This window comes from Chlorocebus sabaeus, chromosome 2, assembly GCF_047675955.1.
Source record: "Chlorocebus sabaeus isolate Y175 chromosome 2, mChlSab1.0.hap1, whole genome shotgun sequence".
Classification (NCBI taxonomy): Eukaryota; Metazoa; Chordata; class Mammalia; order Primates; family Cercopithecidae; genus Chlorocebus; species Chlorocebus sabaeus.
In genome coordinates, this window is record NC_132905.1 from 25,155,958 (window position 1) to 25,183,866 (window position 27,909).

At 45.9% G+C, this 27,909-nt stretch overlaps 1 protein-coding gene across 1 annotated transcript; it reads right to left on the reverse strand.

Annotated features, from left to right (window-relative positions):
* Positions 1-214: 214 nt before the first annotated feature.
* Positions 215-27,704, reverse strand: FAM83D (family with sequence similarity 83 member D). The gene is made up of 4 exons (XM_008017461.3): positions 27,143-27,704; positions 11,090-11,257; positions 5,509-5,633; positions 215-1,972 (listed from the first exon to the last, which is right to left on the reverse strand). The coding sequence occupies exons 1-4, from the start codon at positions 27,617-27,619 to the stop codon at positions 991-993; spliced, it is 1,752 nt and encodes a 583-aa protein (XP_008015652.3). The 5' UTR covers positions 27,620-27,704; the 3' UTR covers positions 215-990.
* Positions 27,705-27,909: the final 205 nt, after the last annotated feature.

Genomic DNA, 27,909 nt, shown 5'->3' on the forward strand with positions numbered 1-27,909 from the left:
TATTTTCCCTTCTATAGTTTGGATCATCTACTTCTTCCTCACCCTGACACTATTTTAAAAACCTTCAGATATAGATACCTATATACCTTTATCTATTAGATGCATTTATTTGTGACATATTCCCAGATTTAAAGAGAAAAGTGTCAGAGAAGGGGGAAAAAAGTACAGAAACACAAGTTTATATTTATTTAATGCTAAGAACACAGATACTCTAAAGAGATAAAAAGTAGTTTTATTTTTTCTAAATAGGATTTTGATCACAAAAATGCTGGTAATTCAAACCTTTAAAGCGGAAAAGCATATAACCTGAGAAAAATGCAAAACATATTTCATCTCTCACCTGAGTTAGACTTAGAACACCTAAGCATTCTCCTTAAGAGATTAATACAGTCACGTGTTGCCCAGTGATAGGGATACATTCTGTGAAATGTGTTGTTAGGTGACTTCGTCCTTGTGCAAACAGCACAGAGTGTACTTACGGAACCCTAGATGGTATAACTACTACACACCTAGACTATATGGTATAGCCAGTTGCTCCTGGGCTACAAACGTGTACATCATGTTACTGCACTGAATACTGTAGGCAACTGTAACATAATGGTATTTGTATCTAAACATAGAAAAGGTATAGTAAAAATACGGTATTATAATCTTACGGGACTGCCATCATATACGTGGTCTGTCGTTGACCGAAACATCATTATGTAGTGCATGACTATTAAAATTATGCAAAAAAAAAAAAAAAAACAAGAAAAAAAAAACAACCTGTATCCATAGTGTTTAAACCATAAAACCAATACCTGGTACATACATGACAAAAACAAAACAAAGCACGTAAAAGAATATGCAGCCTATAGAATTCAAAGACAACAAAGGTGACAAAGTCAGGTAAAAGAAAGGCAATGAGGGACATAAGATATTTTTTAAAGCAGGAAGCTGATGATGTCCACTGTAAGCCTGGAAGAAACCAGGAGTCTGAACACGGAGCAGTTACTGATAGGAAGGATAAAGTGCTGCATCTCTAATAGCAAGCAAATTAACTCTGCTGAAATTGCCAGAATGAAGGCCAAAGTGGTTTTCAGTAAAGAGTGTTCTCCTTGACAGCATAGCCAGCATGTGGTTGAGCCGGGACCTGATACCAGCGAAGTGGAATTGTCGCTCTTGGTTCAAGTTTCTAAGTGAGTCACTCAAGTACAGTTCCATGTGGGGGGTGCCCAGGTACTTGGGATAGCCAGGATTGTGGAAGTCAGTGGCTCTGATGGAAGCGGGAGAGCCAGTGGAGCTTGCCACAGAGCCTTGGGAAGACACAGAGGAGGAAGACTTCAAACTGGAAGATCTTGATACAGACATTTTTGAGACTGGTGACCCTTCCGTAGATTGAGTTCCTTGAGGAAAGAGAATGTTCTCATCCATGTCAGTCTGAGTGGTGGTCGACCTGGACCAAACCATAGTTTGAGAGCTTGCTATCCTGGTGGTGACTGCAGTCTGGGTCCCAGCACACGCTGTGGTGATGCTGGTTTGTGTTCCTACATCACTCACACTCAGCCTTGGCATCTCCTCTTCTGGCTCTGTTTGAGTGGCAGCGTCAATGGCCTTTCTGCTCTGGAGCTCGTCCCTGTGGCTGTTGAAGTAGTCTTCCTCACTAACAGTGGAGGACTCACAGTCATGGGGCTTGCGCTCTGCCTTGCCCTCTGCGGGCATCTCTGGGTCCAGGTCCGCCTTCCTGGGAGTACTTGAGAGCCTAGCCAGCCGCATCCGCAGCAGGTTGCCTAGGGTGAGCTCCTTAGACTGTGGTTTTCGGTCGGTGAGGTGATCAAACTTGTTGCTGCTCTGGAAGTGAGACAGGAGTTTGGGGCTGATGGGCTTGGACTGGGCATACAGGATTCGGAACTCCAGATCAAAGTGTTCAACCACTTGGCCAGACAGAATTACCAAGTTACTGCTGTTTAATTTGCCATCTGTCCATGTAAAACTTAAGGATTAAAAAGAAACAAACAGCAGCTGGTAAGGATGAGCAATTTTGGTTTACTCACTGTCCATCTGAATAATATAGCACAGGTATCTTACCACATAAGGGTCACAACTTTGGTGATACAATACCTAACATTTGCATGCATTTAACTAGCCTTAACATATATATAACACATATGTGTGTTACCATAAAAGTAAAAAGGCCAGCTGTTTAACAAACACACTAAATGCTCAGCCTCAGAGGGTTTTTTTTTGTTTTGTTTTGTTTTGAGATGGGGTCTTGCTATATTGCTCAGACTGGTCTTGAACTCCTGGGCTCAAGCAGTCCTCCCACCTCAGTCTTCCAAAGTGCTAGGATTACAGGCATAAGCCACCTCACCTGGTCCTTGCCTCAGAGTTTTTAAAAACTAGAAAGGGGGCCAGGCGCGGTGGCTCACGATTGTAATCCCAGCACTTTGAGAGGCCAAAGTGGGCAGATCCCTTGAGGTCAGAAGTTCAAGACCAACCTGGTCAACATGGGGAAACCCTGTCTCCAGTAAAAACACACAAAAAATTAGCCAGGCATGGTGGTACATGCCTGTAATACTAGCTACTCAGGAGGCTGAGGTAGGAGAATTGCTTGAACCCGGGAGGCAGAGGTTGCAGTGAGCCGAGGTCGTGCCACTGCACACTCTATGACAGAGTGAGACTCCGTCTCAAAAAATTAATTAATTAATTAAAAATAAAAAGTAGGGCTTATAAGTATTTAGGCCAGCATCCCCATTTTAAAGGTAAGAAAACTAGGCCAGCACCCCCATTTTAAAGGTACAGAAACCAGATAAAGGGATTATCACAGTGGGGAGCTACTAATGGACCCCATATCAGGCCCCAGGCCCTATGAATTGCTAATGCCCTGCTCCTTGCTACTGTTTGAGTGGTAACATGCCTTCCTGCCCTCAAGCTTGTCCTTGTGGCTGTTAAAGCAGTCTTCCTCACTAACAGTGGAGGACCCACAGTCATGGGGCTATGGTGCCATTTTCACAAAACACCATGGCTCAAAACATGTTAGAGCTGATTAGTGGCCATGTGCCCTTGCCTGTCCAGTGTCCCTTCCCCGCCTCCCTTGTCTGCTAGCAGAACTCACACCCACCTGTACCCCAGAAAGCTTTCATTATCATACTCTCTCCAACCACAATAGGGGCAGGCATATGGTCCAGACTGGCCAGAGTATCCTATTCCCTTGGATGCAGGGATTCATTCAGGCTGGGCATGTAATCCCACCCGAGCCAAGTAATTTTTTAGAGATTTCTTTTTTCTTTGTCAAATGGATTCTGACAGAAGGGATTGATAGCAATTCTGAGTGAAAGAGTTTCACCCTTTGGGAGACAGCTACTAAAGACCATGTAAGAAAGCCAGGATCTGGCCGGGTGTGGTGGTTCACGCCTGTAATCCTAGCACTTTGGGAGGCCGAGGCAGGTGGATCATGAGGTCAGGAGATCGAGACCATCCTGGCTAACACAGTGAAACCCGTCTCTACTAAAAATACAAAAAAAAAATTAGCCGGGTGTGGTGGCGGGCACCTGTAGTCCTAGCTACTCAGGAGGCTGAGGCAGGAGAATGGCGTGAACCCGGGAGGCGGAGCTGGCAGAGCACCGAGATCGCACAACTGCACTCCAGCCTGGGCAACAAAGCAAGACTCTGTCTCAAAAAAAAAAAAAAAAAAAAAAAAGAAAGCCAGGATTGTTGACTTTAAAGGGAGAGCCTGCCTAAGAACAAAAATCAACTCGAAAACATCAGAATCAGGAGACAGTGTTCTGATCAGTGTGTGGGTCCTAGGTCAAGGTGAACTGAAAACCAACTGTAACTTCCTATGCTTCCTTCCAAGTTCTTCAAGTCAGTACATTTGAGAGTTAGCTGACACTCGCCATCACCCCACTAATGGTGGTATTTGTACCGGAAATAGGTTTCAAATAGAGATCATAAAACACAGTCAACTCTGTCTCCTGTAACCAAAAATCTGACTAATGCAAAGTCCCCCTGAAAACTGCCTTCAAAGCCTGAGAAGGAAGATTCTTTTGAAAGCCTTCAATGAGGCTGGGCACAGTGGCTCACACCTGTAAGCCCAGCACTGTGGGAGGCCAAGGCCAGCGGATCACCTGAGGTCGGGAGTCTGAGACCATCCTGGCCAACACGGTGAAACACTATCTCTACTAAAAATACAAAAAGTAGCCAGTCATGGTGGTATGCCTGTAGTCCCAACTACTCAGGAGGCTGAGGCACAGGAATCACTTGAACCTGAGAAGCAGAGGTTGCAGTGAGCTAAGATGGCGCCACTGCACTCTAGCCTGAGCAACACAGCAAGACTCCATCTCAAAAAAAAAAAAAGAAAGCCTTCGATGAGATAATGTAAATAAAACACCTATCCAATACCAAGATTATAAAACATCCTCAACAAATGGAAGCTATCATTGTCATCAATTTCATTTGAAGAGTGTAGTTTTTATATTTTAGAACAGCCAAAAACCATTTGTAGTTAAGTTTAGTTAATATAGATAAATCCTACTTGGGTTTTATTTGGGTTAAAAAAACTTTTTTTTAAAAAATAAACTTCTTACAAAAGGAAATTCCAAGAAAAAGAGTTCATATTTGTTTTTTCCAACAGCCTCTTTGGTGAAGAAAGTTCAAATTTTATTCTGAGCAATGAGAGTATTGTTTAAAAAGGTGTCAAAATTTTCTTGATCTTACTGCTTCATCTTCCACAAGTCTTCACATTTCTACCTTTACCCAGGGCTGACATGTAATTATCACTCAGGGTTGTATGTTTCTTCAAAAATGGGGTTTTCTTTTTAAAATTCTACAGACACACCTCATGCAAACCATTAGACAATCTACTGCAGAGGCAGCAAAACATACAACCACTGGAGCCACATACGTAAAAATGGCACAAATTCTAGAGATTGATGTAAACCACTCATTATCCCCACCCTCTCTTCAACCTCCCTGCTCTCTACCTTCAGATGCCATTGCCAATGTGAGACTTCAAAGGTGGGTCAGAAACATAATCAGTATTTTCTAGACTAAAGTGCTAAATTACAAGGCTTGAAGCAACATACAGGATTTGAGTCTAAAGCTGACAGCTCTGGCTCTGCTTTCAACACTAATGGAGATGCCTGCAACTGCCCCTACCTTCGAGTGACCAGGGCAAGCTAGGTCCAGATCCCTAAGGAACAAGGATTCCAGATTGTGTGTTGCTGTTAACCCCCAATTTGTCCCCTGCAGACCTGGGTCAAGGCTTGAAATCTAGGACTTGCTGACTGTGTTGTCTCAATACAAGTTCAACTTCTGCATTTTAATCTATGGACTACAGGACAGGGGAGGTGACCCCCACCCAAACTGCCTCTAACAGGAGGCTTTGATAACCAGCTCGTATACACAGATGTGTGCATATCAGAATGCGTGGCCATACAGGCTCCCATTGAGAGGAAAAGGCTTTTACCTTTACGTGACATGCTTCTTAAGAGTTTAGATTAATAAGCCTTGGACGGGTTAGAAACTTACCTGTAGGAGCCTGTTGCCACGCGGATGCCATCAATCAACGTGAACTTTTCGTGAACCTTCCCAATAATTTTAGTTCCTGACCTTGCATAGTAGATATTTCCTGTGATAGTCCGAACTGTCATCAGCTGTTGGTGGGGAGTGGGGGAAATATAAACAAACAATTCAGCAATACTCATCCGTTGAGCAAATGATTAAGACAAAAAGGCTGAGTTTACAATTCCCAGATATAATTATTGGCAGATGTGTGGCTTAGGGTTACCATTTAGTGACAGTACACACGGTACACTAGCCAAACAGTTCTCAAGCCTCAAATGATGTTACATCTACATTTGGTCCTTTTTCTCATCTGTTCTTCTCTTATATTTACTTTTGAGACCCTTAGTTCATGTGTGTATGCCTTTTTTTCGAACCTTTTTGGGATACTAAACAACAGAATTCGAAAAATGATTCTGAAGCAAAATGTGTGGGATAAAATCATCAAAGAAAACACACCAGTAATAAAGAATATTTTAACAAAATCTGAAAGAAGCTAAGCTGATTTTCCTCCAACTTGTTTGTTTAATGGCATCACATCAGAGTACCAGTCCATCCTCACTCACCCTCAACACCATAATGGGTATGGAGAAGAGGAACATAGGATAGGCGTTCTCTAGTACAGGCCTGCTGAGGCAGAAACACTCATATCACATGTGGCTTAACGAGCAATGTCACATCTCCTACAAATACATAATTACCAAAAAGGTACACTGGTGGTGGTATGCTGGGGCAATATATTGCACATGTATGCATAATTATTCCTGTAAAATGACACACATAAATGTATAAACAATGGCATACAAAATACTACAACAATTTGCATTCTCTGGAGCAGACCAGTGATTCTATATCATTAGAAATCTTACACATTTAAATTAAATGTGTAAGATTTTTGTTTGACTCATTGATTCCATAAACATAGAGAGCCCCTACTATGTGCCAAGCCCTGAGACAACAGAGATGTAAGGCATGCTCCTTAACTTCAAGGACTAGAATAAGAGAGAGAAACTAATTGAATGATTTAGAAACTACAATAACACATAACAGCATCCAGAGAAATGAAAACCTATATCCACACAAAACCTCTACACATGTTCTCAGCAACTTTATTCATAATAGACAAAAACTGGAAACTATCCAAATGTCCTTCAGTGGCTGAATGGTATAAGATACCATAAATACTCAGCAATGAAAAGGAACAAACTGTTGATACATGCACAACTTGGATGGATTTCAAAAACACTGTGATGAGGGGAAAAAAGCCAATCTTGAAAGTTACATACTGTATAATTCCATTTATATAATAGACTGCAAATGACAAAATATAGAAATAGAGAACAAATTAGTGGTTGCTAGGGGTTAAAGAGATGGGAGTGATGTGACTATATAAAGGAGAAGGAGGAGGGAGATCTTTGTGGTGATGGAAACTGCTGTCTGGATGTGCATGCATGATGATAACATGGCACAAAGCTGTATACACACATTGTACCAATGTCAATTTCCAGGTTTTGACATTGTACCATAAGTTACATAAGATGTAACATTTGGGGAAACTGGGTGAAGGGTACATGAAACTTTTCTGTGCAATCTTTGCAACTTCTGTTATTTTCTGTGCAATCTTTGCAACTTCTGTTAATCTATCAATATTCAAAATAAGCTAAAAATAAAACACAAAACAAAACTATGGCAAGACATAATACCACTTCTATGGTCTTCTTATCAAATGCGTAATCTGAATTTAACTTTGAGAAAACATCAGACAAACCCAAATTCTACAAAAAATTGGCTAGTTTTTTTTTTTTTTTTTCTGAGGTGGAGTCTGGCTCTGTTGCCCAGGCTGGAGTGCAGTGGCATGATCTCGTCTCACTGCAAGCTCCATCTCCCAGGTTCAAGTGATTCTCCTGCCTCAGCATCCCAAGTAACTGGGACTACAGGCACCTGCCACCACGCCCAGTTAATTTTTTTGTATTTTTAGTAGAGACGGGGTTTCGCCATGTTGGCCAAGCTGGTCTCGAACTCCTGACCTCAGGTGATCTGCCCACCTTGGCCTCCCAAAGTGCTTGGATTACAGGCGTGAGCCACCATGCCCTGCTGGCTAGTATTCTTTAAAGGTGTCAAGACCCAGCCGGGCACGGTGGCAAATGTCTGTCATTCCAGCTACTTGGGAGGCTAGTTGATGCAAGAGGATCAGTTGAGTCCAGGAGTTCAGGACCAGCCTAGGCAGTATAGTGAGACCTCATTTCTTAAAAAAAAAAAAAAAATGGAGTGGGGGCAGCGGAGGAGGGGAGGGGGATGGGTCAAGACCCTAAAACACAAAGAAAGATGGAGAAACAGTTCCAGATTAAATGATATGCAGGAGACTTGACAACTAAATGTAAGGTGTGATCCTAGACTGGATTGGATCCTGGACCAGAAAAAGGGCATTAGTGGAATGACCAGGAAATGTATAACTCTGTAAATTAGATAGTATTGATATCAAGTTTATTTCCTGATTTGTTATTTGTACTGAGGTTTGTAAGATGTTAACATGTGGAGAACTTGGGCTAAGAGTATTCAGGAATTTCTTATATTATTTTTGTAACTTCTTTATAAATCTTAAATTATTTCAAAATAGAAATTAAAAAAAAAAAAAGACGACTAGGGAATGTCATAGAGATACACTTGGACTTGGTGGGAGGAGAGCTTCCTGGAGGAGGTGATGACCCCTGAGCCAAGTCGTAAAGGATCAACATATAATAAGCATAAAAAATACCATTATGGGCAGATTAGGTGTGGTTTTGTGTATCTTTCCCTTTGACACACATCTGCATGTTGTACACGCCTCTGTGATCGTGGCCAAAGCACTCGTGAGTGCCTGCACATCAATGTGTGACCACATTCCTACAGACAGCACAACCCAACATTCTGAACCAGCTACAGAGGCAAAGCATGGGGAAATCAGCCCCCATATGGCAACGGCAGAAATTCACTAGCACAGACAGGCACAGGAGACACAAGCAACCAGAAGGCAGTGCTTCCCCAGGAAGGAGTAAGACTACAAAAACTGGGGAAGCCAGAGAAATAGGACTTCTTAAATCCCCCTACAGAGGATCTGGACACCTATGAAGGCAGCAACCAACAGTAGGCACCTGAACCGGTACCTGCTCATAGATTTCTGTCTAGTAGATAAATCAGAGAAAATCACTTGATCAAAGTTGTGGTCAGAACAATTCTGTGATTTCTCTGCTAACGCACAGCTTTAATTATAGAAAGAGCGCCTTGAAATTAAACACTGACACCTTCAATTTCTTCACCTGACTAGCTGATAATGCTCTTTTCCATGCCAAAGTGTATCTTCCTTGGGTCTACCTGGCCTCACTTTCTAACCACCTGTTGGGTTACATGGCTATCTCATCTCAGTTGGTCTCTAAACCCCAATCGTGTCTTTATCATGAGGCAATCAACAAGAACTCTGTGGGAGAATCTGAATTCTGTAAATCAAATTGCTTGGTAATAACAAGGTGGTAAGTTAGAGTCTCTTAGGCAGTAACTTATAGTACCAAAGACTAAATTCGTTTTGCTGACTGCTTTATATCTAGTACCCGGTGCATAATAGATGCTCAGATAGGTGATGAACAAATAAAGTTCTGAAGCTCACAGGTTAAGTTGCTTAATTTTTACACTTGATCTTAGTCAAAAGGCTGAGAAGTGATGGGTTGCTTAATTTTTAAAAAACAAATTCTGGGCCGGGCGTGGTGGGTCACGCCTGTAATCCCAGCAATTTGGGAGGCCGATGCGGGTGGATCACTTGAGGTCAGGAGTTCGAGACCAGCCTGACCAACATGGTGAAACCCCGTCTCTATTAAAAATACAAAAAATTAGCTGGGTGTGGTGGCGAGCACCTGTAATCCCAGCTACTCAGGAGGCTGAGGCAGAAGAATTGCTTGAACCCGGGAGGCAGAGATTGCAGTGAGCTGAGATTGTGCCATTGCACTCCAGCCTGGGCAACAAGTGTGAAATTCCATCTCAAAAAAACAAAACAGAACAAAAAAAAATTCTGTAATAAATATGACAATTTTTCTTGCTTCTTTCCATGAAAGTGACCAAGCTAGCTATGTTGTATAGGCTTCCACTGAAACACATAGATTATTTTCAGAATCAGAGAAATAGACATAAAATCTAATTTTACAATAATGTGAAATGAACAGCAGCAGCATGTGATACTGATTACAGACACTGGGGTTGGAGGCAGACATAGGAGGAGGCAGACCCCAGTTGTGGACACTTGGGTTCTCTATGTCACTATTTCCTGATCTGAAACACAGATGCCACTTACCTGATAGGGCTGCTGCCAGGATTCAGTTACATAACATCTGTTAAAAGCACAGAGCAGGCTGGGCGTGGGGCCTAATACCTGTGATCCCAGCACTTTGGGAGGCCGAGGAAGGCAGATCACCTGAGGTAGGAGTTCAAGACCAGCTTGGATAACATGGCAAAACCCTATCTCTACTAAAAATACAAAAATTAGCCAGGTGTGGTGTTGCACACCTGTAATCCCAGCCACTTGGGAGACTGAGACAGGATAATCGCTTGAACCTGGGAGAGGGATGTTGCAGTGAGCCTAGATTGTGCCACTGCACTCCAGCCTTGGCAACAGAGTAAGACTGTCTCAGAAAAAAAAAAAAAAAAAAAAAAAAAAGGCATAGAGCAGTGCCAAATACAGAGTGGGAGCTCAACAAATACTGGTTGCCATGATTAAAAGGGCAGCCTCCTGAAACTACTGTCAAAAGCAGCAGCTTCCAGGGTGGCCTTTGGGCCTTCAACAAGGGAGCTGGTCCAGGCTCTATTAAGAGGCAGGACAGTACAGGGGAGAGGCCAAGGTCTTGAATCCTAACATTTCTTTCAACAGCTTAATTGAGATCTAATTCACAGATCATACAATTAACACAAATTCTGTAGTTTTTAGTATATCCACAGATATATGCAACCACCATCACTGTTAGTCAATTTTAGGACATTCTCATCAGTTAGCAATAACCCCGTCCTTCCCTCCAACTCCCCAGCCCTAGGCAACCACTAATCGATGTCTCTATAGATTTCCCTATTCTGACTTAATGGAATAATATCATATGTGGTCTTTTGCGACTGGCTTCCTTCACTTAGCATGTTTGCAGGTTCATCCATGCTGTAGCATGTATCAGCACTTCATTCCTTTTTATGGTTGAATAGTACGCTATTGTATAAATAGACAACATATCATTTAACCATTTATCAGTTGATGGGCATTGGATTGTTTCCACTCTTTGACTTTCTGAATAATGCTTCTATAAAACTCATACACAAATTTTTGTGGGGGCCTATATTTTCATCTCTCTTGGGTAGACACCTAGGAGAATTGCCAGGTCACAGGTACTGTCCATTTTCTGTAAGACCAGGCAAATGACTTTGCTCACATCCTCAGTCCCTTCCTTGTAAACAGGGATACTGCCACCAACCACCTTGTAGATCATGGATGCTTAGTCACATTCGTTGACTGTGGTGAAACTGGATATAGTGTACCACAAACCTTTTCCTGTTCAGGATGAACTTTCAGATCCATGCACATATCCAAAAACTGAGAGAGGAGAGCCTGGTCCAGAAGGATATACACAGCGACTCCCTGTTTCCTGCATATTTCTTGAAGGTCTCTGAAGATGTCGATGTCTGTGAACACGTCCATTACCACTGCAATCACCTACAGGTGAAATGGGGAAGAGCACATGGTCAGCTTATAGGACACCACCTTACAGCGTGCTGTCTGGACTCTGGACTCCACTCAGAACTGGGAAATGATCCCTATCCAACAGTTATCCTTCCCTCCTGCTTCTGCAGTATTGGTGCTCCCCTCACTATAGACATAGACTCTTTTGCACCTCCAAAGACACCTGGGCCCCGTATCCTACAAATCTTGACTTGGCCTAGCTAACACTCCATGCTGTCACTAGGAGTTAACACTCCCAACTAAACTGTCCATGCTGGCAGGTTTCTCAAAAATACACATCAATCCACTGCCTTGCTCTCTTATGAACCTGCTCCATTCACCTTCTATTCCTCCACTAAACCCCTGTCTTACAGGCTTAATTCAGATCAGCAAGCTGTCTGGTTCTGTGGGTAACACACTGTTATCTTTGGCTTGTAGATTTCCCCACCAGGATTCAGTTTGCTGTCCGTTAAACAAGTAAATAAAACCTTAGATTCTCTCTGAGGGCCCTTCTGGGGGGTAGCATTCTTGAAATCTACTTTTTAAATTATTGTCTGGTTTTGAATCTTAATCTCTGACTTTTTTAAGGCCTGCCCCATTCACCACCAACTCATGACTTGAAAGCAACCAAAGCAGGCCCATGGATTCTCCCATCTTCTGCTTCCCTCCTACTGCATACCACATTTGTTAACATTCTGTTCTTTCCACCAGCCAGGCCTGATCAGCTGTCTGTTGGGCAGGTTCTAACCAAATGGCTTCCACTGCACCGGCCTCTCCTCAGTAAAAGGCTCTCTCTGCAGTTCTTTGGTATTGTCCACAGTGCAAGCCCATAGCAAAGAACAGGGAAGTATTTCCTAAGGATTCTGCCCTTAAGCTCAGAGTAGGCCTTTCTTCTCCCCAACAACGTGGCTCCATTCATGCCTCCCAAGTGATTTTCCACACCTAGCATCAGACTACAATTAAGAGCCACCTTTTAGCCACGCATTCTTGGGCAAATTACAGCTGTTTCAAATGTCTGTTTCCTTAGCTGCAAAATAGGGTTGTATCAAGAATTAAATGACTATGTTACATAAAGTACAAGGTACAAAGGATCCCTTAGTATCTGCTCATTTATTCACTTTACCAGTCCTGAGCTGGAGCTGTCCAGACAGTTCAACACAGGGAGACACTGCTCAGCTTTCCTCGCTCTTTTAAAGACAGGCTGCTCCAGCCACAATGCCTCTAATCACACCCTTTGCAGGCTTAAAACCAAGGTCCTCAGCAAACTCCTGGCAAGGCAGTGGGGGTGTCCAAACATCCAGGCTTAGAAACAGGTCCTGACAAACTGAGTCAGAAGCCGGGGGTGTTAACTAAGGAAACCAAGGCTTGGGAGCTCTTCCGTAGTCTGGAGCTATATGGGTTTCTCCTTTCTCCCCATTTCAACAGTAAACGCCTGTCTCTCAGAATCACATTAACTCTTTTTCTGAAAGTTAGCATTATTCATTTATGGGTTTCACTCCTTCTACTGCAGCAAAGGCTCTTGAATGGGATTGATTCATTTCTGTGGTCCCAGAGGACTCAGGACAGTACATGACAGTCATTACTCCTTAAGGATTTGGGGAACTAAAGAAGGAATGAAGAGACAAAAAGGCAATTTGGCTGTCTTTCTCCAACACTCCAGGGCGTGGTCTACTAGGATGTGAGACCTGGAAATGCCAGTTCCTGGGAAGTCACTCCTGTGAGGGGGTCGAGAAGACCAGTTACTCTCCTGCTGCCTTTCCCTCCCCACCCCTTTTAATGATGCTGTAAGCTGTGGGCTATTCTTGGTAAAGAGCAAGGCTGAAACCCACTGAACACAGTGATTTAAAAAACGAGAAACGTTCTTTCTGAACTCATGGCATCCTCTGAAGTTTATATCCTCCACTGGCTTTACACATCCTATTTTGACAGTCCTATTCATCCTACTCATTCGGGTCATACAGCAGGGATTAAAGACAAAAGGTCTGGGCAAAGAACCCAGCTCTACCACCTACCAGCTGTGTGACCTTGGGCAAGTGGCTTAATCTCTCTGAGCCTCAGTTTCCTCCTCAGGAGGATACAATTAATAGCATCTGGGTCAAAGGGCTGCTGTGAGGATTAAGTGAAACAAAGCATGGAAAGGGCTTAGCACAGGAGGGCAAGGCAGGAAACGGGTGCTATTATGCAGCCAAGACCTCCTCAGAGCCCACCGTGGGCTGCACACTGCACTAGGCAGAAAGATGGCTATGAGGAATTTGACATAGACCCAACTTACCTCAAGGAGAGGACACAGGATGCAGAGAGGCAAAATGATATATATAGCCTAAGCAATTAAACTAAGGGGGCTGGGCACGGTGGCTCATGCCTATAATCCCAGTGCTTCGGGAGGCCAAGGTGGGTGGATTACCTGAGGTCAGGAGTTTGAGACCATCCTGGCCAACATGGTAAAACCCTGTCTCTACTAAAAATACAAAAAGTTAGCTGAGCATGGTGTCATGCACCTGTCATCCCAGCTACTAGGAAGGCTGAGGTACAAGAATCACTTGAACCCAGGAAGTGAAGGTTGCAGTGAGCCGAGATCGCACCATTGCACTCCAGCCTGGGCAACAGAGCAAGACTCCATCTCAAAAAACAAAATAAAACAAAACAAAACAAAAACAAGGTGTCTCCTCCAGTGGTGGACTATAGGCACTATAGGTACTCAAATGCTTACCAGATAAGAGCAGGGAAGGCTTCCTGGAGGAGATGGCATTTGAGCTGAATCACAAGGACACTTGGACAAGGGCACGGGAGAAGTGAAGGGAGGAGAAGGCATTCCCACGGGAAGCCATATGATGACAAAGGAAGAGGTAGGGAATGACGGGGTATGTACCAGTCTAGCTGGAACGTACAGCATGTATGAAAGGGAGTCACAGGACATGACTGGAAAAGATGGATGAATGAGCAAGATCACAGAAGGCCCCGAATGCCAACCGAGGAATCAGTTTCAAACTTCTCCACATTGCCTGTATAAGAGTAATGAGTTCAAAGTGAAGAATCCAACAGGATGGGAGAAACTGATGCCAGAAGAGACTGGTATAGGTCAGAGTCTGGCCCCACCTCCTCCAACACAGGACCTACAACACGTCAGTCACATGGATACTCTTTAGGTTAAGCAACTTCAATAAATGTTTAGGAGGACTAGAGACCAAATGAAGAAAAATCAGTGACATGGCAGAAGCAATGAGGGTTGCAGAAGAGGGAAGAAGGAAAATCAGTGGCAGGCAAGAAGCAGTGAGGTTGCAGAAGAGGGAAGGAAGCCATGGGAGAGCCCAGCAGTGGGCGACATGGGCTGAGGATGACAGGGAGAGGGATATTCAGATACAAGGAAACAGGAAACACAAGACAAGAAGCAAGAATGAGGCGTGGGCTTCGAAATGAATTTTGAGGTGGCAGTAAAACTTTCAGAAAGAGGTCTGGAATATGCAGGTGTAAGAATGAGAGTAGCGCTCACGGGAGAAAGCTAAAGAGGAAAACGCACACACCTGCTTGCCTCTCTGATTTCCCACTCTTCTTTCAAATCTTCAGGGTGGACCCAATCGAGGCAGGCAGGTGTTGAGCACTGAGGATCTAGTGTCAATCCCTGTCCTCGAGAACGCAGTCTAATGAGACAGGAGACAAGCCAGGGGTAACAGAGTGTGATGGGCCAATGGACACGTACCCTCAGTGCTTCTGGAAACAAAGACCAGAAAAACCCAGCCCAGCTGCTGGATTAGAGACCTGCTGGAGGCAGAGGCATGCACCCAGGGGCCCACAGCACAAGGCAACACCAAGCTGAATTTTGATTCACCACTTAACAAAACAATTGTGCAACACCTTTGTTATATGGTGAGTAAATACCTAATTTGCTATTTGTTCCACCGTTTGGTTTTAAAGCCTCACCCTTTCCTGCGTGTTGGATTTGAACACTAGTCCTTAACATCCTCAGGGTGTGTAGAGTTGATGGAGGTTTTTCTTTCCCTGACTCCCCCTATACCCAGCACCCACTCCTTTCTTACTAAAGCAGGACTCTTAAAAGTATTCATCTATTTTTTGTTTTTGGAAACAAAGTTTCACCCCACCGCCCAGGATGGAGTGCAGTGGTGTGATCTCGGCTCACTGCAACCTCCCCCTCCCAAGCACAAGCAATCCTCCCACATCAGCCTTCCAAGTAGCTGTGACTACAGGCACATGCCACCACACCTGGCTAATTTTTGTAGACATAGAATCTCACCATGTTACCCAGGATGATCTCCAACTTCTGAGCTTAAGTGATCCACCCACCTTGGCCTTCCAAAGTGCAGAGATTCCAGGCATGAGCCACCATGCCCAGTCAAAAGTACTTGTCTTTTACAGAGGAAAAGTCCACAGTCCTACTGTAGAAGCAATCAGTAGAGAGGTCTTCCTTCAAATCCCCATCCCCATCCCCCTATTCCTATGTCCCAGCCCTCATGCAACCAATTCCTGCGTAGCTGAATTAGACCTGGGGCTAGACTGAAGGGACACTCTGTTCACTGAGCTGAGCAATGACCTGGACTCATCCACTAACTGGCCGAGTCCTGCTTTCCAAGCCAGGATGCATCTCCTAGGTGTCCGGTGCTCATGCTGCATCCTGTGGGCCCAGAAATACACCTGGACTTGAATACTGATGTGGAAATTGGCCACTGCTCCCACTCCTGGAGGCATAATGTGCGAAGGACAAAGGCATGTCTGGAAGGCAGGCAGCCCTTGCACATCAAGTGCCCACAATCATGGCACTCTCCCAGTCTGTGCTGCGTGGAGCCTACCCACTCTCTAAGGGCTAGAAAGTCATGAGAGTGGTGACTTTCAAGAGTCCCTTCCAGGATCAACACCCATTTGCAATTTGCAACTCAGAGCAAGTCAGTTACAGCAGGAGATGTGAGGAGGACGCATTCAGCTAGTCAGGGGCCTAATGGCCGGCCTAATGCAGCACCCCACTGTTCCTGCACTTCTCCAGCCATATCTGGAGCAACTGCACCTGTGCACATCATCTCAGGTGACAAATCTCAAGCCTATCTCTCTCAGTCCTTCTACCTATCCCCCTCCTGATTTGTACCAAGGGACTTGGGAACCTATGTAGTTGAACAGCAGACATCATGATGGCCTTCTTGGTCTCTGGGAAGGTCACAGACCCTGTTTATGTTACTTGCCAAGTAGAACTGAACTCTTTTCTGTTTGCCTTTTTTTTTTTTTTGAGACGGAGTCTCGCTCTGTCGCCCAGGCTGGAGTGCAGTGGCCGGATCTCAGCTCACTGCAAGCTCCGCCTCCCGAGTTTGCGCCATTCTCCTGCCTCAGCCTCCCATGTAGCTGGGACTACAGGCGCCCACCACCTCGCCCATCTAGTTTTTTGTATTTTTTTAGTAGAGACGGGGTTTCACTGTGTTAGCCAGGATGGTCTCGATCTCCTGACCTCGTGATCCGCCCGTCTCGGCCTCCCAAAGTGCTGGGATTACAGGCTTGAGCCACCGCGCCCGGCCTCTGCTTGTCTTCTTGCACAAAAGCTCAAAAGTGCTATCTAGAGATTTCAAAACCCCATTACCTATCATCCCCAATCTATAGATGAGAAAGCCAAAGCTTGAAGAGGTTAGGTAACTTGTTCAAGGTGACAAACTTAAGCAAGTACAAGGGCTGGAATTTCAACCCAGGTCTGTGTGACTCTGCAGTCATCTAAGAAAAGTACTACACTCAGTATTTTATATCATTCCAAACAAGTTTAATGGGCAGTTCTTCACATGATTGGGAGCTTAGAACGAACACTAAAGGCTCAGCAGCGTAGCCCATGAAGTGCATGGGCTCAAGCTCACCACAGATGATTGAGACTACCTACCTCATAGTGTTTATTGGCAGTTCCTAGCATATGGAAAGCCCTCAAATGGTAGCTACTCATATTCTTAGTCCCAATTCTGTCACTATCCCTGGACAAGCCATTCCATCTGAGTCTCAGTGTCCTTGAAACAAGGCCCCTTCCAGCTCTTCGAAGTCAGTGATTCATACACACTCAATGGGCAGGTCTGGGCTCTGACCAGGCACATGTGCAGCCCCAAGAGGCCCCTCAGGGCCAGTCATTCCAGTTCTCATTCCAGCTCTTCTTCCTCTGTGTGAAGCAGGAAGTTTGTACCGATCACCCCTTCTCACTGCACCTCAGTTTCCCTCCCTTCCCTTCCAGAGTCATAAAGTGAGGTCAGGTGTACAACATGCTTGGAATTCCACCAAAGATCTGCGCACGTTCAAAGATATGTCAGCCTGTGCTGCAGTCAATAACATGCTGGCCGCTGCATTCCCCCAGCTGACCACATGGCCTCCACTGCTCCTTCACTTCCTCTCCTTACTCTCTAGGGACCCTCTTGCTAAAAAAGCAAAAGATATATTTTCTCCCCATGTATTACATGTTTTAATAGAACAGAAATGATCTCCTTGGGATTTTGTTAAAAACCTTTAAGTAACTATCTTGACATCTTTGGAGTTTAAAAACAAAAAAGAATGTAAATTCCCATAGCGAAACTTAAACTTGCTTGTATATACTGTTTTCCCTCTGTTTCAGAGGCTATTATCAAATTAACAATTTAGGTCAGGCACAGTGGCTCACGTCTGTAATCCCAACACTTTAGGAGGCTGAGGTAGGAGGATCACTTCAGGCCAGGAGTTTGAGACCACTCTGGGCAACACAGTTGAGATCCCATCTCCACAAAAAACTTTTTAATGATCTGGGCGTGGTGGCATGTGCCTGTAAGTCCCAGTTACTTGGGAGTCTGAGGCAGGAGAATTACTTGAGCCTGGGAGGTCGAGGCTACAGTGAGTCATGATTGCACCACTGCACTCTAGCCTGGGCAACAGAATAAGAACTTGTCTCAAACAAACAAACAAGCAAACAAATAAAACAATTTAAGTATCAGATGAAAGTGCTGGCAGGGTCACCAGAGGGTGGCGGGAGCAAAGTTTTTACTGACCTGTGGAGGGACTGACCACTATTCAGTAATCTGTACTATTCCAGCACGAAGTATACAAGCAGGCGGGCTTTTCAAAGGGGAGGGAAAAGCACCAAGAAGTTAGGGGGTAGGGGGAGGAGGGCTTCTCATTTTGAGTTGTTTTTATAAGTATGTAAAACATTTGCCTAGTTCCAAAATCCAATTTACAAAACAAGGTACTTTCAAAGATACCTAGTTTCCATCCTTGTCCCTCCCTCCCCATTGAGATAATATTTCCAATAGTTTTTTGTTTATTCTTCCATTTTTAATATAAACAAGTATACATAGGTGTATATAAACATATTTGTTTTATATAAACAAGTATACTATGTACACACCTATGTATATGTGTTTATATCCCCCTATAGATAAAAGGTAGCACGGAATATACATTGTTCTAGACTAGCGTGGCCCAACAGAACCTTCCAAGATGACAGAACTGAATCTTTACTTAATTTTAATCCATATAAACTTTAATAGCCTCATGTGGCTACCACATTGGTCAGTACCATTCTAGATACCACATATCAGAGCTAGTCTTCATTCCTTCTTGGAGCTACAGGATATTCCACTGCAGAGACGAATTGGTTTATTCACAATGATGAACTCATCCTCTACTGATGAACACCTAAACTTTTTCCTGTGTTCTGCTATTATAATTAGTGCTGCAACGCATGGCCTATTGTCTACAACTATTCATATTTTTGCCAATGTATCTAGATACATAGAAGTGGAAGTGCTAGATCAATGGGTAAATATAACTGAAATTTTGCTAGATATTGCCAAATTCCCTTCTGAAGGTTATATCATTTGCATCAAGAATTTTCTTTTTTTTTTTTTTTTGAGACGGAGTTTCACTCTTGTTGCTCAGGCGAGTGCAATGGCGCGATCTTGGCTCATGGCAACCTCCGCCTCCCGGGTTTAAGCTATTCTCCTGCCTCGGCCTCCCAAGTAGCTGGGATTACAGGCATGTGCCACCACGCCCGGCTAATTTTGTATTTTTAGTAGAGTCGGGGTTCAAGATTTTTTTAAGCCAATATACCCACTACATTGGTTTTTGCTTTCTTTTTTCCTGAAATAACGTACACTCTATCCATAAAGCAGTCAGAGAAGAATCCTACAGCTTCCTTACTGTCTGCTAGACACTAAGGGAAAAGAATCAAGAAATGGCGGACAGAGGCCAGGCACGGTAGCTCACACCTGTAATCTCGGCACTTTGGGAGGCCAAGGAGGACAGATCACGAGGGTCAGGAGCTCGAGACCATCCTGGCCGACACGGTGAAACCCTATTTCTACTAAAATACAAAAAATTAGCCAGGTGTGGTAGCAGGCACCTGTAGTCCCAGCTACTCGGGAGGCTGAGGCAGGGGAATCGCTTGAACCCGGGAGGCAAAGGTTGCATTGAGCCAAGATCACACCACCATACTCCAGCCTGGTGACAGAGCGAGACAGACAGAGAAAGAAAAGAAAAGAAAAGAAAAGAAAAGAAAAGAGAGAGAAATAGAGAGAGAGAGGGAGGGAGGGAGGGAAAGAGGGAAGGAGGGAGGGAGGGAGGAAGGGAAGGAAGGAGAAAGAAAGAAAGAGAGAGAGAGAGAGAAAGAAAGAGAGAAAGAGAAAGAAAAGAAAGAAAGAAAAAGAAAGAAAAAGAAAGAAAGAAAGAAAGAAAGAAAGAGAGAGAGAAAGAAAAAGAAAGAAAGAAAGAAAGAAAGAAAGAAAGAAAGAAAGAAAGAAAGAAAGAAAGAAAGAAAGAAAGAAAGAAAGAAAGAAAGAAAGAAAGAAAGAAAGAAGAAAGGGCAGACAGAAAGTAGAATGGTGGTTGCCAGGGGCTGGGAAAGGAGAATATGAGGAGCTAGGGTTTAATGGGTACAGAGTTTCACCTTGGGAAGCTGAAACAGCTCTGGAGATGTCTGCTAGTGACAGCTGCACAACAGTGTGAACCTATTTAATGCCACTGAACTATACACTTACAATTGGTTAAAATGGTAAATTTTCTATGTATTTTTTACCACAATATTTTTTAAAAGAAATGGCTAAATTCTAAAATCCTTAACCTGACACATGAAATCAAAAGGAAGGGATAAACAGCAGCAACACTTCAGTCCAGTGGGTAACATCCCATAATGATGCACTAGTGAGAACTTCTAGGCCAGTGGTTCACAACTGGGGGCGATTTTGCCCCCAGAGGGCATTTAGCAATGTCTGGAGACATTTTTTATCGTGGTAAAATAGATAAGTTTGCCATCTTAATAATCTTTAAGTGTACAATGTAGTGGCAATAATTACATTCACAACCATCACTACTATCTGTTTTTTTTTTTTTTTTTTTTTTTTTTGAGACAGTCTCACTCTTTTGCCCAGGCTGGAGCGCAGTGGAGCAATCTCCACTCACTACAACCTCCGCTTCCCAAGTTCAAGCAATTCTCTGCCTCAGCCTCCCGAGCAGCTGGGATTACAGGTACCTGCCACCATGCCTGGTTAATTTTTGTATTTTTAGTAGAGATGGGTTTCACCATCTTGGCTGTGCTGATCTTGAACTCCTGACCTCGTGATCCACCCACTTCGGCCTCCCAAAGTGCTGGGATTACAAGCGTGAGCCACCACGCCCAGGCTGTCTGTTTCTAAAACTTTTTCATAGCCCCAAACAGAAACTCTGTGCCCATTCATCAGTAAGTCCCTATTTCCCCCTCTGGAGACACTGAATATCATGACTACCTGGGGTGAGGGATACCATTGGCATCGAGTGAATGGGGGCCATGAATGCTACTCAACATCCTACAATGCACAGGACAGACCCTCAGGACAAAGAATTATCCAACCCAAAAGGTCAATAGTGCTGAGGGTGAGCAGCCCTGCTTGGGGCTGACACGAGCATTTGGAACAGAAACTGATCACACCACACAGGCTCTACTGTAATGCAAAGGAAAGTTATGCAAGAACAGGAAAGCCTTAATTCAGATACATCCAAGTACATGCCAGGGGCCCCCAACAGATTCCTTAGCTGCTACTCCTCCTGGCAGGGCTCTCTGGGAATGCAATGATTCCCACTACTAACGCTCAGGTTATCAAGAGGATGCCTGAGGGTGAGGTCATAGCAAAAGGGGCCTCTTTGGAACAAAAGAGCATAGGGAATAGGCACTGGTAAGAAAGGTGACTCTGAGGAATTGGAACCTCCTGGTGGTACCAGCTTTGCCTCTGAACTCCCATTCAACAAACAGGAATAGCCGGACAGCCAATTCATAAGCACATTGCCAAAATGACACTACATAGCCCTTCCAGGCAAGGGGCCACAGCAGCCCAGCCAAATCCCAGTTCACATAGCAACAGAGGCAAAAAGCTGAATGAGTCATCAATAGATACAGTGGTGGAGGGTTGGACCTAGAGCAAGTACGTGGGGAAAATATCCTGCACAATTCAAGATTATCCAAAAACTTCCTTAGGAAGCAAACATATGGGTTCTCAAAAGGTTCAAAGCAGTATTTCCTCCAGTTTTGGTGAAGCTCGCCTAAGCACCTGGTAAGCAGCCAGCTTGTATTCAAGCCATGCTACACATAATTGTGTTTTTATTTATTTTTTAGAAACAGGGTCTTGCTCTGTCACCTAAGCTGGAGTGCAGTGGCATGATCATAGCTTACTATGGCCTCCAACTCCTGGGCTCAAGTAATCCTCCTGCCTCAGCCTCCTGAGTAGCTGGAACTACAGGCACATGCCACCACACCCAGCTAATTTTTTAACTTTTTGTAGAGACAGGATCTCACTATGTTGCCCGGACTGGTCTCAAACTCCTAACCTCAAGAAATCCTCCAGCCTTGACCTCCCAAAACACTGGGATTACAGGCATGAGCCACCACGCATGGCCAAACCATTTGTTTTTAAACACTGTACCTCATTTAGTGTGGCAGAATGCCCACACTTTGAAAGGTATATAGAAACAGTGTCAAGGAAGGGGCTGGCAGATTCACAACCCCCAGGCACAGCCACCCAGGGACAAATACTTGCTGAGTAGAAAGGCAGACAGAATCACCTGAACTACTTTTCTTCCTACCTCCCACTCCCTTCCCCCCGCCCTTTATTTCTCCTCAAAGCATGTAGCTGAATGAGCAAAGCTGCACATAATAGGCCCCTACAGTATTTACTGAGCACCTTTTATGTATCAGACACACTGAGTAATTCTGTGTGGCCAGAGAGCTGCTGGATAAAACCTATGCCAGAACCAGCCATTTAGGCTGCAAAGCCAGGATTAGGCCCTGCCATTTACCAAGTAACCCTGGCTTCCTGTGCCTATACTCTGGTCAAGGAGCTTCATATTCTGGCTCCTTCCAGAGACATTCCTGAAGATGCAAGGTGGTCCTCAGACCACCTTAGTGAGGGCAAATAAAGCTGCATGGGGCAAACACTGAGCTCTGACCCTGCTCTACTGCAGCCTGGCCCCAACCTCTGGGGTTAAGTGGGACCCTTCACGTGGCATTCAAAGTTCCTTCATTCACCCACCAAAAGATTCCCATAGATCCCTCTGCTCCAGGTACCAGAAGTATCTATCTGGCTCTATCTTTCCCAGGGAGAGGAAAACGCACTCTAGTTTACAAAACCTAAACCCAGAGACCTATATTCTTCTGGGATCATTAACCACCTTCCCCACTTGATGGGTTGAGGAGGTTCTCTGCCAGCCTTAATGCCTCCTCCTCTAAAAACTAGCCACCTCGTTTTCTTCCTGAAAAGGACAGATCTAGTCACTGTCATTTTCCTGTTTATAGAATACGCAACATGGAAATTTAAAAGTCCCAATCTTCAACTGTTACAAACCTTCAGCCTGTTGAAAACTAACAAAGCTCCAATCCTTCCTCATGGCAGGGAGGCTGTGTGCAGTCGGGATTAGGAGTGTGGGCTTCAGCGGTCAGGCACAGTGGCTCACGCCTGTAATCCCAGCACTTTGGGAGGCTGAGGCGGGCGGATCACAAGGTCAAGACCAGCCTGGCCAACATGATGAAACCCCGTCTCTACTAAAAATACAAAAATTAGTAGCAGGCGCCTGTAATCCCAGCTACTTGGGAGGCTGAGGTAGGAGAATCGCTTGAACCCGGGAGGCAGAGGTTACAGTGAGCCGAGACTATGCCACTGCACTCCAGCCTGGGCAACAAGAGCAACTCTGTCTCAAAAAAAAAAAAAAAAAACCCTACAAAATTTAGCTGGGCTTGGTGGTATGCTCCTGTAATCCCAGCTGCTCAGGAGGCTGAGTCAGGAGAATCACTTGAATCCAGGAGGTGGAGGTTGCAGTGAGCTGAAATCATGCCACTGCACTCCAGCGTGGGTGACAGAGCAAGACTCTCTTAAAAAAAATAAATAACAACAACAACGAAAAAAAAACGTGAGCTTCAGAGCCAGAACTAGACAGACTTGGGCTTGAGCCCAGCTCTGTCCCATGCTAACTGTGTGATCTTGGGCAACTTACTTAACTTCTCTGTGCCTGGTCTTTTCTTAATTGTGGCCTCCTCACAGGGTTTGAAGAGTTAAATGAGGTAATTCAGGGCAAGGGTTTAGCACAGAAACTGACCCATTCTAAATGCTCAATCATATCACCATTAGGTACCTTTGCCATCAGAACACGGATGCAGAACAGCTTCTCATTTCATCCTGAAAGCAGCCTGAGACCTACACCTTTATGATCCTCGTTGTCACAGGTACTAGACTTCAAAGGATGTGGTCAAGGTGACACAGCCACTCCCTTGTTCACAATGCATGCCCTTAAACAGTGGTAGCACTTAGCCAACCACCAGATCTGCTCTCTGTCACCTCTCCCCACCCGAGCACGGGCTCCCGAATCCTCCACAGCGAGTGTGGTTGTTAATAGTGGTTCAGACATTCTGTGCCTCAATTTGAGTACAGGGTCCTTCATTCTCTAGCTGCATGACTTTGGGGCTACTTAACTTCTCTATGCCCCAGTTCTATCAGCCGTAAAATGAAGATGATAACCGCACCTTCCTTGGGATTACTTAGAACAGTGCCTGGCAAATAGAAAGCATTACTTTTTTTTTTTTTTAAAGAGACAGGGTCTCCCCACATTGCCCAGGCTGGAGCACAGTAGCCATTGCACAGCATGGTCATAGTGCACTACAGCATCGAATTCCTAGACTCAACCGATCCTCCTGCCTCAGCCTCCTGAGTAGCTGGGACTACAGGCACATGATACCATGCTTGGCTTTTTTTTTTTTTTAAACAAAAGAGCGTCTGGGACCTCAAATTCAGCACTGTCTCAAACCCAACTCATTTCAGCATCCCTTACCCCAGCTTCCTCTCCTACCACTAACCCGCTATGGGTAATTTGGCTGCCCCCAAACATTCCAGTTCCTTAAACACTTGTGGGCCAGCCCCCATACCCTAGGTCTGGCAAGCCCAACCCAGCTCTGAGGTTGCTGCCACTCCACAGACTTTCTTTCTTTAGCCCTTTCTGCAGTACCTGTAGCAGACTCCTCACTGCTTCCCAACAGCACACTGTCCACCCTCAAGTGTTGGCAAGGTTGATGCCTTCTCCTGTGGCCCCAGGCCTGGTAATGTCTGATACACAGCAGGCAATGAGTAAGCAAATAATTTGGCATCTATTCGACCCACTAAAGATACTCATTGGATTTTTTTCTTTCCCCGAGACAGAGTCTTGCTCTGTCGCCCAGAGCTGGAGTCCAATGGCACAGTCTCGGCTCACTGCAATCTCCACCTCCCAGGTTCAAGCAATTCTCCTGCCTCAGACTCCCAAGTAACTGGGATTACAGGTGTGTGCCACCACACCCAGCTAATTTTTGTATTTTTAGTAGAGACGGGGTTTCACCATGTTGGCCAGGCTGGTCTCGAACTCCTGACCTCGTGATCCGTCCACTTCAGCCTCCCAAAGTGCTGGGATTACAGGCTTGAGTCACCGTGCCCAGCCAATACTCATTGGATTTAAAGGTAACTTTCTCAGTTAAAACTGCCCAGGTTCCAAATATAGCATCTCGGAGGGAGCTGTGGGTAGCTAGACTAGGGCAGCAGGTTCTATCTGGAAATGTCAGTACTACAAAACGCCCGTGGGAGAGTCTGAGCTCCCGGCTCCATCCCCTCCTCAGGCCAGCACGTGAGTTTAATTTCCCTCTGGCCTCTGGTTCCAGTGCCCCTTTGCTATCACTAAAATTTTGGGATGGGCAAAAGACTAGAACAATCCACAGCTCTCACTATATAGACCAGTTCTTTACATTTTTCAGGTTCCAAGTGCTCAAGTTCTACTGGAGGTGAGCTTTGGGAATGCATACCTACACAAGTCTGCCTTTTCCATCTTTTTAATCTTCTCACGGAACCCGCAAGGAAAATGTCTACTACATCAAAAAACCCTCAGCCCACCTAAAGCACCTCAGGGCTGGTAAAAGCCTAGCTGCAGCCCACAACTACTCCCTCAAAAGCAAGGCACTAGGTCACTGTATCCACTACCACTGCAACCCCACCAGTCAGGGAAAGAATATTAAGAACATTGGTGAGAATTGGGGCTTGGACTTGGACATGTCAACCTGACAATGCACTGGTATCTTCACCCACAGTCAGACACACTCATGTACCAGCCCTCACAAGTCTTACCACGGCTGGGGCTTTATCTGCCATGTCCCTGGCGCAGGCAGACAGCCAGGAAGCCGGGCACTGCCAGTCAGCAAGCAACCTGACCGTGGTTCCAGACCAAGGTGTCTGCCACCATCCTGTTCTGCCACACCCACATGCAGGCTGCCTTCTTCCTCCTTGATCCCCAACACCCTGCTGCAGCTTCATTGAGGCTGGCAAGCAGACAAGACCTCCACTGCGCCCATGACCATGCCATACTGAGTCAGACAGTAGGACCAAAACCCACTATGAATACAGAAGCCGATCTAATGCAAATGTATCTGCATTTTAGGAGACCACTGCAATCTGGCACAGACCCAGCCTATGGAAAACTCCTTGCCCCTTTCATTCACAGCAGCAAATTTCCCCTCCAGTCTCTGGCAGTAGAAAAAGCGGCAGGGGGCCGGGCGCAGTGGCTCACGCCTTAATCCTAGCACTTTGGGAGGCCGAGGCTGGTGGATCACTTGAGGTCAGGAGTTCGAGACCAGCTTGGCCAACATGGCGAAACCCCCTCTCTACTAAAAATACAAAAACTAGCCGGGCGTGGTGGCAGGCGCCTGTAATCCGAGCTACTTAGGAGGCTGAGGCAGGAGAATCACTTGAACCCGGGACGGAGGTTGCGGTGAACCGAGTTTCCGCCACTTCACTCCAGCCTGGGCAAAAGAGCGAGACTCTGTCTCAAAGAAAAAAAAAAAAAGACAAGAAAGAAAAAGCGGCAGGGGTCTCACTTTGCCACTTGTGTTTATCTGCTTTTTACAACATAAGACGCGTGAAAGTAATTAGCAATAATAATTGATTCCTAATGCCCCGTAGTTGTCTCTGGAGACCACCTTCCTGGAACTTTCCCTAGGTAAGTTCTTTGGTAATGAGTCTCCTAAGAAGCTCCTGAAAGTGGGATGGTCTAGCGTTGGCTGACAGCCAGGGAAATCAGCAATTTTCCAAGTTTGATTTCAACTGAAATTTGGAGCTGGGAGTACTTCTGGTCCCTCCTTCAGGGATATGAACGTTAGGAGATGGAACCCGGACACAATTCTTATCCTTGGGAACCGAGGCTTCCCCACTATCCCCTGCCACGAGGAGCGGCCCGGGGGATCCGGGGAAGACATGCAGAGTGGGGTGTGAGTCGAGGACCCCGGGACCCCGTGGCCCGCACTTCCGGTAGGGAGCTGAGGAGGTAGTCGCCCCAGCCTGTGCTCCCAGCAGGCCTCAATTTCCCATTCTTAAAGGGGGTCTCCCGTGCGACCCAGGGCCCGGGAGGGCCGCTCACCTCTCGCGCCGAGCGGAGCTGCTGGCGCAGAGCGTCCTTGCAGCCGTAGGGGCCGCCCTCGCCCGTGCCGCGGGGCTGGAAGTGGGCCTCGACGCGCGTGGCGCCGCGGTAGGCGCCCTGGTAGAAGGCGGGCCAGCCGAGCTCCAGCAGCGGCGGCTCCAGGTCCGACTGCTCGGGGAAGTAGGTGCCCGACGAGCAGTCATGCGAGGAGCCGAACGAGTCCTCGGCTGCCGCCGCCGCGCCCTCCTCTCCCGGCCTCTCCGCCGCGCGCAGGATGGCGTGCACCTCATCGGGGTTCAGGAAGCGAGCCAGGCGCTCGCGTCGCAGGAAGGCCGCGAAGGCTTCGGGGCCGCCGGCCACCAGCTCCTCCAGAGCCAGGCGCCGTGACTCGCTGAACAGCTCGGCCGGGTTGGGCGGCCCGCACGGAGACAGGCAGGCAGCCGGCAGTTCGTCCAGGCCCTCGGACAGCAGAGCCATAGCGGCACTCGGACGCGACAGCCCTCGGACAAGAACCAGCCTGCAGGCCCACTTTATAGGCAACCTTTGAATCAAACAGCCCCGCGCCATTGGCCGCACCTCCCCGCCTCGACTCTCCCATTGGCTGCATTCCTTCCAATAGCGGAGCGAGGCGGGGCGCAAGCCTCTACGGTTCCGCCCCCTCATGCGTTATTGGCTGCGATGCTGGGGTTGCTAAGCGGAATTTAAACTTGCAGGGGCGAGGCGGGCCGCAGAGCAGGGACAGAGCGGGGAGAGCCGGGCTCCTGGCC